The 13,591-nt window shown below is 36.3% G+C and overlaps 1 protein-coding gene across 1 annotated transcript in view; it reads right to left on the bottom strand.

Annotated features, from left to right (window-relative positions):
* CAPRIN1 (cell cycle associated protein 1) overlaps positions 1-13,591 on the bottom strand; it is a 41,977-nt gene that overhangs the window by 15,178 nt on the left and 13,208 nt on the right. Inside the window, exons 3-7 of the mRNA XM_006883743.1 lie at positions 8,262-8,324; positions 8,066-8,152; positions 3,777-4,015; positions 3,602-3,684; positions 836-973 (exon numbers count right to left, since the gene is read on the bottom strand). Of these exons, the coding sequence (XP_006883805.1) occupies positions 836-973; positions 3,602-3,684; positions 3,777-4,015; positions 8,066-8,152; positions 8,262-8,324 (610 nt within the window). The remainder of the gene's footprint in view (positions 1-835; positions 974-3,601; positions 3,685-3,776; positions 4,016-8,065; positions 8,153-8,261; positions 8,325-13,591) is intronic.

The following is a 13,591-nucleotide window of genomic DNA, read 5'->3' as shown; positions in this document are numbered from 1 at the left end:
AAAATTGGTTAAGAGCAGTGTAATTCTACAATCTGTTTTTACAAGACATATGCTCTCATTATTATACTTTCAAATTTTATTCCATGGAAGAGGTGTCATAAAAATAGTAAATGCCTATGTATATGTTACTGGTGTGAAGTGTGAAGATTTACAATTAAAGATTTCCCCCAAACTATTCACTTCATACCCTAACATGAGAAAGACCTACTAAGTCAGTGAATGTCCCTCACAAATCCTTTGGAAATGCCTTTCAACAACTGTCCTTTGCATGTACTCAAGAGCAGCACTTAGTGGGTAGTTTATACCAGTGATCAATACCACTAAGAGAATGTTAATATTTTTTATGTTGCATTAATTATTTTGTCATGATGATGTTGTTGTTGTTAAGTGCCGTCGAGTCACAGGCGACTCATAGCGACCCGATGAAGGAGAGTCCTTGACGCTTGGTTGCCTTTTATCCTCTCTCCAGGTTCATAGGGTTTCCAGAGGCAAGCTATTATGGAAGTGGATGCCATTCCTCCTCCCAAGCTTGTTTTAATCAGGGAGCTCCACCCCACTCTGTCTGCATTGGGTAGCCAACAGTTAACGCACTGGACATATCAGTGTCAGTGTTCAGCCTCACAGCAACCAAAAGTGACCGCGGTACGGCAACTTGTACACCAGGGCTATACAACCTAGAGAAATGTCTGAACAAAAACAAAAACCTTTGCCGTACTTTCTTTAAATACCTAACTGTATATATGTAATAACTACAGAAGCTATTGTATAAGTGTAAATTGTGGAAAAGGAAACTAAAACCAGGCCTCTAAAATAAAGCTTATATCTAAGTACTCACCAGTTTCAGCTACCTGGTCTTCAACTGTAGGTGCTGAGGCTGCTTCCTCTTCCTCACATAACCCATTTTGATGGTTGTGGGTACTGTCGAAATAGTTTGACTGGAAAACACGCTCAACAATTTCCTTCAGAGTTTTATCTTTAAAAAAAAAGTATGAATTATTTTACAAACTTGAAAAATATGTGATTAATAAAACAATCCTCAAATAGCTTCTGAAGCTTATCTCATTTCTAACAATAACTTCCCCCCCCTCAAAAATTTATGCATGAAATATCAAAAGGAAATAGTGACAAGTATTTGTATTAGGTGTCAGAAACATTGAAAACTTTTCTAGCTACCATGTTAGCCCCTTGTCTCGCAAATCATCAAAAGGTGAGAGACCAGTGCTTCCTACAATGTGGGGAAACTGTGAAGCCATTGTCAGCAACAGTGGTGGAGAGAGGGTGAAGAGACAGTGGCATTGCTGTAAAATAACCATGGCAAGGTGTAACCAGAGCAACCTTGGAGGTGGAGCCATAGTTCAAAAAGTTTTGCTCAGTGGATGATTTGAATGAACAGTTGGCTTGTAAATGCTCTAAGGTTTGCTGGACAACTGAAGAAACCAGAAGTTTATTTGTGCTGCTAAATGGAACGTAAGACTTTCACTTGATAAGCTGTCTGAGCTAAATGACGAATTGTGCCTTATTATTCTGGTTTGAGACTGCTGGACAAAACCTGGACTTGCATTGTGGGATATTCTTTGCCTCATACCCCCCAAGTTATTGCTCTACATAATCCCACAACTCTGAGTAAAAGTCTGTGAGTCAATTTGCAACGAACACTGTACCCAATGTTTTGTAGAAACAAGGTGCAGGAGCATACTGGGTGGCATGTCTGATCATGTAGCTATTTGTTTAGTACCATGGATATTACTGTTGGGGACAGTTCCCCTTTAAGAAGTAGGTAGAAGTCTCCTTATATGTGTGTACATTAGAGCCTTTCCATTAGCTATAAAAATATCACAATTCTAAAATGGAGGGACAAGATTAGGTAAAAAAAGAACCATACACACACACATACGAACCCTAAAATAAGCTTAAAGGTTTATCCCTTATTACTTTAATGTCCATAAAATCTGATCACTATTGATTTGGACTACATGTTTTGAGCTTAAGAGCTTATTCATCCAAAAATTACTTTCCAGTCAAACTTCATTCAAATGGTACCTATTTTATAAAACACTAAGGAAAACTGAAATCTAAAAAGTTATGAAACATAATTAAATTTTAAAAAATCTTTGTAGCATTTCATGTATGACGTGCTCATTTCTTTAAATATTCTAAATGATGAGTTTTGTTAAAGCTTACAATCTAATTTAACTTCCTTTCAATCTAAATGTAAGTGAAAAAGGTTTGTTGTTTTTTGGTTTGGGTCCCCTCCCTCCATTTTAACATATCCCAAAATCTGCTTCCCTAATTAAACCTTATCCCAAAATCTGCTTCCCTAATTAAACCTTAACAGGCCAAGACATAAACCTGATCTCTGATTTACTACCAAAACATCCCACAACCATCCAGTCAGTTCTGACTTTGTCACCCTGTAGGACAGAATAGTTCCCCAGGATGTAAATCTTCATTAACTGGAGGAGAGTGCCTCAATCTTTCTACCAAGGACTTGAGTGGTTAAGTTTAAATTGCCAATCCCTTCATTAAAAGTTCAACACATAACCCACCAGAGCTGTTCCAATTTACTACAGGAAAGAAAAATTCCCCATCTACTGAATATTATTATCTGTTCTCAAGTTAGTAACTCAGAGGCACCATGTGCATCTTGGGATCCACAAATTGTTCATTGGTTAAGAAATTACCAAGCCTTTATAATCCAGACATTTTTTGTTTCAATCAAACATCATAAAGCTGCATACAGAGTTCTAACACAAAATATTAGATTAGGTATCAGAGCTCTAAAATTTAGAAAAACTAAAAGGCCTTCAAAAGTATAAAAAGTACAAAAATCATTAAGGCAATCAGAGTTTTACCAATAACCCACTTTTTTAAAAGGTTGGAGGTTATATCAAGTGCCCCAGAAAAAAATAGCATAAAGTGATTTTTAAAAACCCACCACTAAAAACATCATGGAGCACATCTGACTCAGATACATGTGAACACCATTAGTCTGAATCACCTTGATAACAACTTCAGGAAAATTGTTTCATTCAGGAAGTTTATAGGTGCAAATTTGTACAATGGAAGCAGAATACTCAGTGAACCTTGTAGAGCCAAATGTGGAAAAAAGGCTTTGTTTCTCCAGATCTTAATTTTTTCCATCTTTAATGGGTGCAAAATAGTTCTGTATTATTGTAAGTAAAAAGTGAAGATTTCTTTACCTAACAGGTTTCTAAGTTCTTCAAAGTTTCCAGCTTTCTTAGGTTCATTGTTGGTGAGTTTCACTGTTTTGTTTAATACTTTTCCTTCGCTTTTTAGTATTTATTTGAATAAAAGTTCATTAATCATTGATTTTTCTTTCAATCAATCAGACATCTCATTTGATTTTTCTTTCAATCAATCAGACATCTCATAACATTAATTATATTGCTTTTCCTTTCACATAACTCATCTATTTTCTTATTCTTCCTTCTCAAGTGTTTTGATTTTCAAACAGCGTACAGATATGTGGGGGAAAGAGTAAAAGTGAAAAAATCAAAGTGCAAACATAAATTTATAAACAAATTTTAGGGAAGAAAACCAAGATTCTTAGTTACAAAATCAAAATTTCAATCATACTCACAGGTTGTTCCACAAACAGATTTTTCCTTCCCTTCCAGTAAGTCCCAGAGGTGAACAGAGGCATGTTCATACTGCTCATTCAATCTTACAAAATAATTAAAGAACTAATTAGTTACACTTGTCAGCTGTCAGCCTAGGGGTGCATTTATAAATTTCTATTACCAAATATCCTTTACCTCAAGCTCATGTCCCGTTCAGGGTCTACTAACTTGTAGAAGTCATCCAACAATGACAGCTCCTCTTCAGACAGAATCGGCACTCCATTCAAACCTTGTTTCAAGTCAGTTCGAACTTCATCATCTCCCAATTTGTCCAAAACATATTGCAGCTCAAGCACAGTTTTTAAGCGTTTCTGTTCTGCTTCTTCTCTCATAAGCTGCTCCCGACGGGCTGTCTTCTTTATTGTTTTCTGGATCTGAGGCAGGTGGAGGAAAGACATTCTGTAAGACACTCAAGTGATTTTATGAAAACTTTAGTTTAATTTCACATAAAGTAAAAATAAGACAGATTTACTGAGTCAGAAATGGCTTTTATACATAAGATGATTTTCCTGAACTATGCACAAAAAGTTTTAAAGCATGTCTGATGATTTTAAGTTGTTGTCAATACAGAACACTTTTCCCATGAAAGTATTTTATTGCTTAAATGTTGCAGAAAAAAAACCCCACAACAACATTACTTTGGGGTCTTCTTTTAAAAAACAATCAAGCAGATATGGGATACCATAAAATAAATAGGCATGGAAAATGGGAATTCATATTCTTTTCTCTAGTTTCTTAACATGTTGCCGCACACTTTTAAATTGACAATGGTGCTTAGAAACACTTTTTTTTCCACTATAGCCATCATCTGCGGCAACATGTTAACTTTTATTTTTTTTTCCTTTATTCTTCGTGTTAACTAAACTTTTAAATCTTCTAGCAGGATAAAAGGATTGTAAAGGAGAGAAATATTCACTAGGTACTGAAAAGAAATAAAACCACAACAAAATCTTATGTGCACTATCTCCACCTATGGAAAATGGTCTAATGTTTTAACTGAAGTAGTCATGGTTGACTCTCAACGATATTCTAAAACCCAACACTCCACTAAATTTTTCATATATCATATATATTTCCTATATAATATAGCTATTATAAACATATTTCAACAATTAATAAAACTGATTCCTTTTTTATGACAAATGGCATGCTGACAGACAAAAAAAAGGGAGGCAGCACAAGATACATAAAACTAAAATTAAGTAGGGATCTATTTTTTCCACTTATTATTTTTCTTCCCTGAAAAGGCAAAAGGGAAACCATCAGCCACATTGAAAATACTTCTCTCCTCCTTCCTCATTAGGGTCAAGTGTAACCGTGAAAATAAAAATAGGGATATGTGAAGACTATACTAAAGAGAGAACTGGGAAGGATCTAAATCTGAGGAAAATTACAATGGCTACTATCCCAAAAATCTACTATCGTAATACAGAGGTTCAACTCAACTCATTGCCACTGAATCATAGCAGATCCTCTGGTTGATTTTCAATACCAAGGAACAAGGTCACCCAACTAGCAGCTAGTGAATTCAAGCTGCCCAGCTTTGGGTTGGAAGCACAACTCCTTAACCACTAGGCCACCAGAGCTCTAGAGAGGTTAGCAGAACAAACTACATTATAGCAATAAATAGTAAGTGAGGAACATGCATGTCGAGCAGAAGATAAATTTACTCTAAGATGAATTAGGCTTTCAAACAAAGTGACATGTACCCTTAAAATAATAAGCTCTCTGTGCCTTGGAGTGAGAATGGTGGAATAAAAGTCGGAAAGGAAGCTTTTACACGACCAGAGGCAGAAATACAAAAGACAGGGAGAAAAAGAAAGTACAGTGTTTTTGGGATTTTGTGGGGTTTTTTTTTCCGGGGGGGGATTAGGAGGAGGAAAGAAGGACAAAGATGCAATCAATCATATAAAGTGTGAAATGTGCCCCAAACCAAAAATGAAAAGACAAGGGACAATGAAACTTGCCAAATGGAAATGGAGAACCTAGAGAGTAAATAATAGTAATGACAACACATTTCAAGGATTTTAACCAATTTTAAGAACAACTGATTTGATTGAGAAAATGTATTTATTACGTAAATTTTCACTAAAGCACAATAAAATGTTGAAGGAAAAGAAAAAAAATTAAGTATGTTAAATAACTGGAGCTAGGGAGAAGTTCTTGAATGCAGAAACCAACCAAAAAGTATTTCACTAAAGAAAGTCTTGCCGAGATTAACAGGAGTTAATTAAGAGAACTGCCAAGTAAAGTTTAAAGATACAGAGAAAAGCTGCTGGAATTATGGTGGTGATAAAACAAAGGCAAACGATGTACAGTAATTTCATATACAGGGAGAGTGGCAATAGAATTAGATAATCTTGCTTCCTATGACCCATATCTTTAAAAAAGGAAAAAAAAGAGTTCATCAAGCCTGAGGCTCTGACCTAATTTGATAAGTGGAACAAATCCCTACCTGAATGTAAATTAAATTTCCTTTTCTCCATTTTCAGGCAAAGCATCAAAGTTTTCCATCTTTAATCAAATATGGTAAGTAATGATAACATTAAGGGCTTAAAACACATTAATAAAACATCAAAACTGTTTCAAGCAAAATCTTACAAGGGAAGTACTATTACTATCACCACTTCACAGATTAGAAAACAGAAATAAAGCAACTTCAAGTCATACAATTTATTAGAAGTTTTTTTTTTAATTGGGATTTTTAACTAAATATTACAGAAAAGTTAGATTTTCATTCATTCACTGTCACACATTTTCTTCCTATGCACCCTTTCACTTAAAAAAAAAACATTTATTGTTGCATAATAGCATCAAGATTTAAATCTACTCCTCTTTCATCATTATAATGCCTAAACCCTGTATTCTATGTCATATAATGATTGTGTTTATTCATTATATGCCCAATCAGAAAAAAACTCTCTAGGTTACATGCTAGCCATTCTCAAAGTTGTTGTTGCTATTATGTGCTGTCAAGTAAAAACCAACTCATAGCAAACCCTCCGGAAAGTTTTCAGAGGCATAATCCCACCTAGGAGATTACTCATCTTTCTCCCAGATTTTACCAAATCAGAATCAACTTTCTAGTTCAATGCTAGTATCACTCAAAGTCAGTTGCTCAAAGTTGGTTATGTGGTACTAATGCCACCTATGACTCACAGTGACCCTATAAAAACAATTAATCTAAACCCTACCCTATCTTGGGCCATCTTCATCATCTCTGATATACTTAAGCTGATGATTATAGTCCTTATTTCAATCTCTCTTCTTAGGTGCTATCATATCTACAATGACTCTAAAGAGACTAAAACCTTGTCCTATCCTAAGATAACCTCAAACCTTATCCTTCACTATTTCAGCCAAATCTGAGCCTTGCAAATAATCTGTGTCAATCCATCACAACAAGATCTTTCTCATCTTTGCTGCCCCTCCCATCTGGACTATGCACTTAAAAATGAGAAGACAATTCATCATCTTTCCCTCAAGAAATACCCCGGAGTTGCACTTCCTCCAAGACAGATAGGTTCTTTTGGCAGTCCATGGCATTCAATAATCCTCTGCAAAGCCACAATTCAAAGGCATCAATTCTTTGGTCTTCCTTGTTGACTGTCCAACTTCCACAAGCATATGAAGTAATCAATTAAAATATCATTGCTTGGACTAGGTAAACCTTGGAATTTAAACTGACATTCTTGCTTTTCCTTGAAAAGAAATTTATTTGCTCAATACAATCAAGTCAACTACATGTATCAATAACCTTAAGAAGTCCATTAATTTTCAATAAATTACGACACTGTCGCAAATCTGCCTCGTATTCTCAAAGGCTTTTGTTGTTATCAAAAGGTGTTATGGAGAAAAACCATCACTTTGTCAGACCAAGAGTTAATGAAGTACGATGTGTGTGCACAAGTTTTTCAAATCCCTGAAAATTCCTCAAGAAAACAATGGTACACCAATTATAGAAAGAAATCTTTTTATTTTCTGATAGCTAATGGCATTCTAGTCATGACATAAATGAGTACATGGAAAATAAATGTTCCATCATCTTAAACATGCATGGATAATTTTTTAAACCAGTAAGATCCTTATTGTAATTATCTTTGCTACATCTAAAATCCTATCTCTTTCAGGCAAGTAGCAAGGATTTGAGAAGATATTGTAATAAATAAGATTCATCAATTATAATTAATGTTATAAAAAAGTAAGATAAAATAAAAACCAATTGAAAAATAATTTCAACCCATCTTTCGGGTGTTAAAACTTAAGCTTTAAATAGAAAAGAAAGGAAGGGTATCTTAGATACAACAGAGTCTAACTCTAATTTACCGAGATCCAAAGTTTATGATAATAAAGCGAAGAAACAAAGCTTCCCCCTAACTTAAATTTTTAATACTGCATAAGCATATATTTCATCTTTTACTTACATCCTGACTTAATGACATGAAACTCCTCTGTAATTCTTTTGCAAATTCCAAGTTATTTGTGACTTCCTGGTACTTAGATACTGCATCCTAAAATGACATAAAACAGAAGCTAATTTTACTGAAAGTATAGCCAAATTAATTTTATTATTTAAAATCATGACCAGAAAGTTAAGTAATAAAAGTACAGCATCTTTACCAGTTGATCTTGATTGAGCCTTTCCCCTTTGTTCATTCGTTCCTGGTAATCATCAAGTTTGCCCTATTTATATATAAAAAAAAATTCACATAAGCACACATACCCATATTGTAGATAAACCAAAATGACAGAACATCCCCAACACCCCCATGATACATCTTCAAGGATATGAACATGTACGGCCAAGCACAATCAATAAGATTGCATCTAAATTCCAAAATCAATCTCCATAATAGTCTATGTGTTTCCTACTGCCAAAGGGGCCCTTTAGAGTAGTGAGAGAAGATCTTCACCCTGAAACCCACAGCGTCCCTTTTCAGCAGGAAGTAGCTAAGAGAATACGCCATCCCCTTTTCCTTATGACTCAGGGTGAAGTTTCTCTCAGGGAGGAGTGATAGGGAATGGCAAAGGACACACTGACAAAGAAGATTAATCAGAACTGGCTTTGACAAGCACTGTGGCATTTGGACAAGAACAAACTGGGAGGAGGGTAGAGAGAACAGTGCAACAATGAATGAATGGAAACCCAAAATCTCTGTAAATGTTTATGAAAATAAAATATAATTATAGGGAAAAAAATGACAGAACACAATCTTTCACATTTATCTCAATTTTCGCTTAAGCTAGACTTTTTAATATATACTTCAGTTGGTTAATATATTAGAGCATCACAATCTTTAACAGTGAGCTAAAAAATTAATTATAAGATAGTCATGCATCACATTAGGTCCAAGACACTCTGTGAAAAGGGCATTGTGTGACATGAACTTTGTGCAAACATGACTAAAGAGTAATAGCATTCAGGCTAGCTCTGGTGGCCTAGTGGCAAGAAGCTGCACTGCAATCCCAGAGGTATGCAGTTCGAATCCACCAGATGCTCTACTGGAAAAGGAGGGAAAAATCTCCTCCTGTACCTGTCAGATCTGATTTGAGGGTGTGTGTGTACACACACCCACACACACACAGTAATAAAATAACTTTAAAAAAAAAAAGAATAATAGCACTCAGTGATATTTTTCCCCAGCTTTGTTATAGCTGTTTCACTTCTAAATCAGTATTTCTTTTTGCTTTTACTATCACTAGCATTGGTTTTGCTACATTTGATACCCATGATGTACTTCACAGTAATTTAATGAAATATAGAAATAACACAACAACACTCAAGAGATACAGGAGATAGAATGCTGCCAATGAGTCACAGAATACAATGCTAATAAAATTTAATTTGAAGTATACCACAAACAAGTAAAATACTGGAACTATCAAAACACATACTGTTGTCCATCTATTGTAGAGACATGAGATACACATATAGTGAGAAGCTACTGCATTCACTACATCTCATTCCCCAATCTCCAATCAAAATTTCTGAATGCTACAGTAACTTATGGAATCACAGATGTACTGTGTCGTTACATGTCTGAAAGGCTTTTATGCAGCAATGAATTCACTCCATATCTATGAAATTACTGCAAATATTGTAAGCTAATGGCAGGATATCATTTATTCTTCCAGTTGCTCAAAAGGTAGTCAGTCATCCAGTAAGGGAAACAGACAGTTTCCACATAGCCGGGTGAGGGCTACAAGTTAGAACCTCACAAGTTTGTATTCACTAAATTCTATAAGGAATGCTACAATCCCTAGGGTGTTTCACCGCTCCTCTAAGGCTGTGCCTCCAGTAGTTCAAATGCTCTAGTAGCTCTTCTGGAGAATGATGGTCAGTATCCTCCCATTACAATTTATAGTCCAGAAACTTAAATGGAAGGCTGTGTATGAGCATGAACTCTGTGGCAGTTAAAGTGAGTTTGAAATCTTATTAATAGAAACAAAGAAGCAAACTTGTAATCTAGTATCATCAGAAAAAGGTAACACCAAAACAAATCCAATGCTGTCAAGTGCTTTGCATGACCCTATAAAACACAACATCAACTGATCCACAGGGCTTCCAAGGGCAATCTTTAAAGAACCAGACTTCCATAGCTTTCTCTCATGCAAAAGCTGGTGGACTTGAACCCCTAACTTCTGGTTAGCAACCCAACACAACTGACAGTAGCATCAGAGCTCCCACCTCAGAAAAGGGGAAATAAGTGTGAAAGCTAAGGAAAACAACTGTAGCCATGTATATCATAAGCTTGTAACTTTTTATCCCTCTGTAAGAATTAATGTAAACAATATATTTTTTTCCTGAAGTAAAGGGACAAGGTCTTTACTGTACCTCATCTATTACTCATTATTCCTGAACAATTATGAAATACTTTCAAGTCTACCATTCCCCCTACAGGCAGTATATGGAGCTTTATCTTCTCAGAAATGAGAGCCCTGGATTAAGGTCATGATTATTTTTTTTTCCCTAAAATAAAAACAGTGGTGGTTTCCCAGGTTACTATCTATCAGATAAGACCCAAAAGGCAGGCTATTTTAGTAAGGCAGCAGATTCAAGAAACTGGTTATTGCTATAAGGAGACAAGAGTAAATAATCTAAATTCAAAGGGAAGGAGAATCAAAGGAACCCAATACATCACAACCATATTACATTCCTTGCCCTTAGTAATAATCATCCCATTTACTAAAGAAACATGAGGGAGCTCTGGATGCCTAGTGTGTAGGGAGCAGCACCGCTAACCCAAAGGTGATGCCCACTCTGGTAATTCAAATCCACCAGCGCCTCGTAGGGGCAAAGATAGACAAGCTCTTCCCTTAAATTTACAGCTCCTAGAAACCTGCTGGAGGCTCAACAATGAGTCTGTTGCAAGGTCAAGGAGTTTTATTTAAGGGAAACAAAATACAAAGTAAAATTCTGATAAAAGATACACAGTCACAGAAACCATTTGAAAAGTAAGACTCATAGCGAGTTCTGTTGCTTGTTTTCTTTAAAAGGTGTCTGTCTGGTTTCTTTAGGTGTGGGATGGGGAGGAGGTCAAACTATCTATTTTCTGTTTATATTCTACCCTAAACAGAAACAAATATTTTATTAATCTCTGAAATCAAGAGAACTTTTAGACTATTATATGTTGATGAAAACATCCAATTTTATTCTTAGGGGAACTATTTCACACAATTCATTTTACCCTCCAGCTGAATTTTACATAAAGCCTATTTCCCCCACCTAATCTGGCAGGAATGTATCCTACACTTCATGACCTCAGAACATCCTAAAGATCAACAATTAAGTTTAATTTTAAAACCAGATTTGGGGGGGGGACGGGACGGACACAAAAAAACAAACCAGATAGGGAGGAAGCTATGTTGGCCTAGTGGCAAGAAGCTGCACTGCAATCCCAGAGGTATGTGTTTCAAATCAGATTCTCTGCTGGATAAGGAGGGGCAGTCTCCTCCTGTACCAATCAGATCTAATTTGACCCCCCACACACACACATACATATTAAAAAACCCAGGTGGGGTTTAATAACTAGGAAACTAAATCATTAAGATGTGCTTTTCACTTCTAACTTGCAAAACTCAATGCCACTGACTCAATTCCTACCGACAATGATCCTGTAAAAGAGTGTAACTACTCACAAGGTGATACATCTTTGAGAATAGAGTGCTTAGCCTTTTCACAGAGACTGGACAGTGGGTTTGTAAATGTCAGCCAGAGCCAGCCAACCAACTCTTAATCCATTATGGAATGCCATTATGGGTTCCAATTTTTAAATGGAAATCAAATGTTTTTAATTTATAAATCAAATCTAAAAAAAGACAACACCTCACTTTCACTGAGCTGATCCTGATCCAGAATGACCCTTCATAAGTTCCCAGGGCTGTACATTTTTATCGAAGGAGACTGCCCCTAGTCCTCTCAGGAAGCAACTGGTGGATTTGCACCACTGACCCTTCCTGGTTAACAGGCCAACATGTAACAATGTATATCACACAGCTCCTTATTTATATCTCAGGATATTTCAATTATTATTAATAAAAGAGGGGGCCTAAAATTCTCTCTTGGTACAATATTCCTAACTGGCAAAAACATTTATTAGCTCATACCTCAGTTACTACATTTCCTTTTGCTACAGCATCCAGTTTTCAGACGGGAAATTGCCAAATCTGGAAATATATAGTAAAGTAGGCATACAATGTAGCTGCATCACACTGCCACAATGTTTGAGTGCTCACCTGCCACAAAAGGCTGGAGGCTTAAACTCACCAGTGAGTGGCACCTGTGGGAGGAAAAGAAACCAGCTCCCATAAAGATTACACCCTTGGACACCTATGGGGCAGGTTATGAGTCAAAATCTACTTGATGGCACACAATAACAAGCATACCATATGTACGCCATGAGACAGTTTTCTATTTCTCTGTTACTTTCTTCCATAATGTCAACTATTAAGTACTGTTCGAATCCCCTTACCCTTCTATCTGCAGAGGGAGCTCTGGTGGCATAATCTGTAGGGAGGTGCACTGCTAACCCAAAGGTGTCGCCTCTCTGGCAGTTCCACTAATGGCTACACAAGAGAAAGGTGGGCACTCTCTTCCTGTGCAATTTAAAGCCACAAAAACCTGCTGGAAGGTCAGCTGAGTCAGTTCTGTATCCTCAGCAGTGTGTTCAAGGTGTTTTGTGTCTACAAGATGATAAAGCATCAAAACCAAGTCCACGTCTCTGCTATTTCCTTTCCACCGAAACACAAGTTTTGAGGATCCAGACCTATAATTTTAAAAAGTCCAAATTACCCTAAGGTTGCCATGCTATGAGGAAACAAATTCACATGTAAGAGTTTTTCATTTTCCCAACTGAATGCACACAGTGTACTAAATATCAGACTCATAGAAATCCTATATACAACATCCAGAAACACCGGCTGGGTCCCATATAATCTAAGCAGAAATACTTCTGCTCCCTACTGAACTCCCTATACCATCTGCATTAATAGGAAGCTTGTTAGAAATTCTAAGTCCTTTCACATACCTACTGTATCAGAAGCTCTAGAAGTCAGCAATTCTTTGCTTTAACCACTGGAATGATTCTGATGCACCATGCTTAAACTTGAAAGTCAAATACAGTCTAATTCCCTTATAATGAAAGCACTCTTGGTGGCTTGATCCTAGGGAGCTGCATGCACTGTTAACCCAAAGGCCATGCCTCTGGTATTTCAAAGCCACTAGTGGCCTCTAGTGGTTTCAAAACCACTAGTGGCTCCAAGCCAGGAAAAGGGACAGTTTCTTGCTGTGTAATTTAAACCTTGGAAACCAGAGGGTTAGTTTTGAGTTGTTCTCATCCAATAGCAATGAGTTTGAAGGTTTTTTTGTGTTGTTTGGGTGATTTTGTTTCCTTTATGATAAATCAAACAGAACCTAATTTAACCTAAACAGAAAAATATTTTTTTTTTAA

This window comes from Elephantulus edwardii, unplaced genomic scaffold (genome assembly GCF_000299155.1).
Source record: "Elephantulus edwardii isolate Elephantulus edwardi_28Jun2011 unplaced genomic scaffold, EleEdw1.0 scaffold00029, whole genome shotgun sequence".
In the NCBI taxonomy this organism is placed as follows: Eukaryota; Metazoa; Chordata; class Mammalia; order Macroscelidea; family Macroscelididae; genus Elephantulus; species Elephantulus edwardii.
Note: the sequence above shows the minus strand (reverse complement) of the source record. Positions and strands in the feature narration are given on the sequence as shown.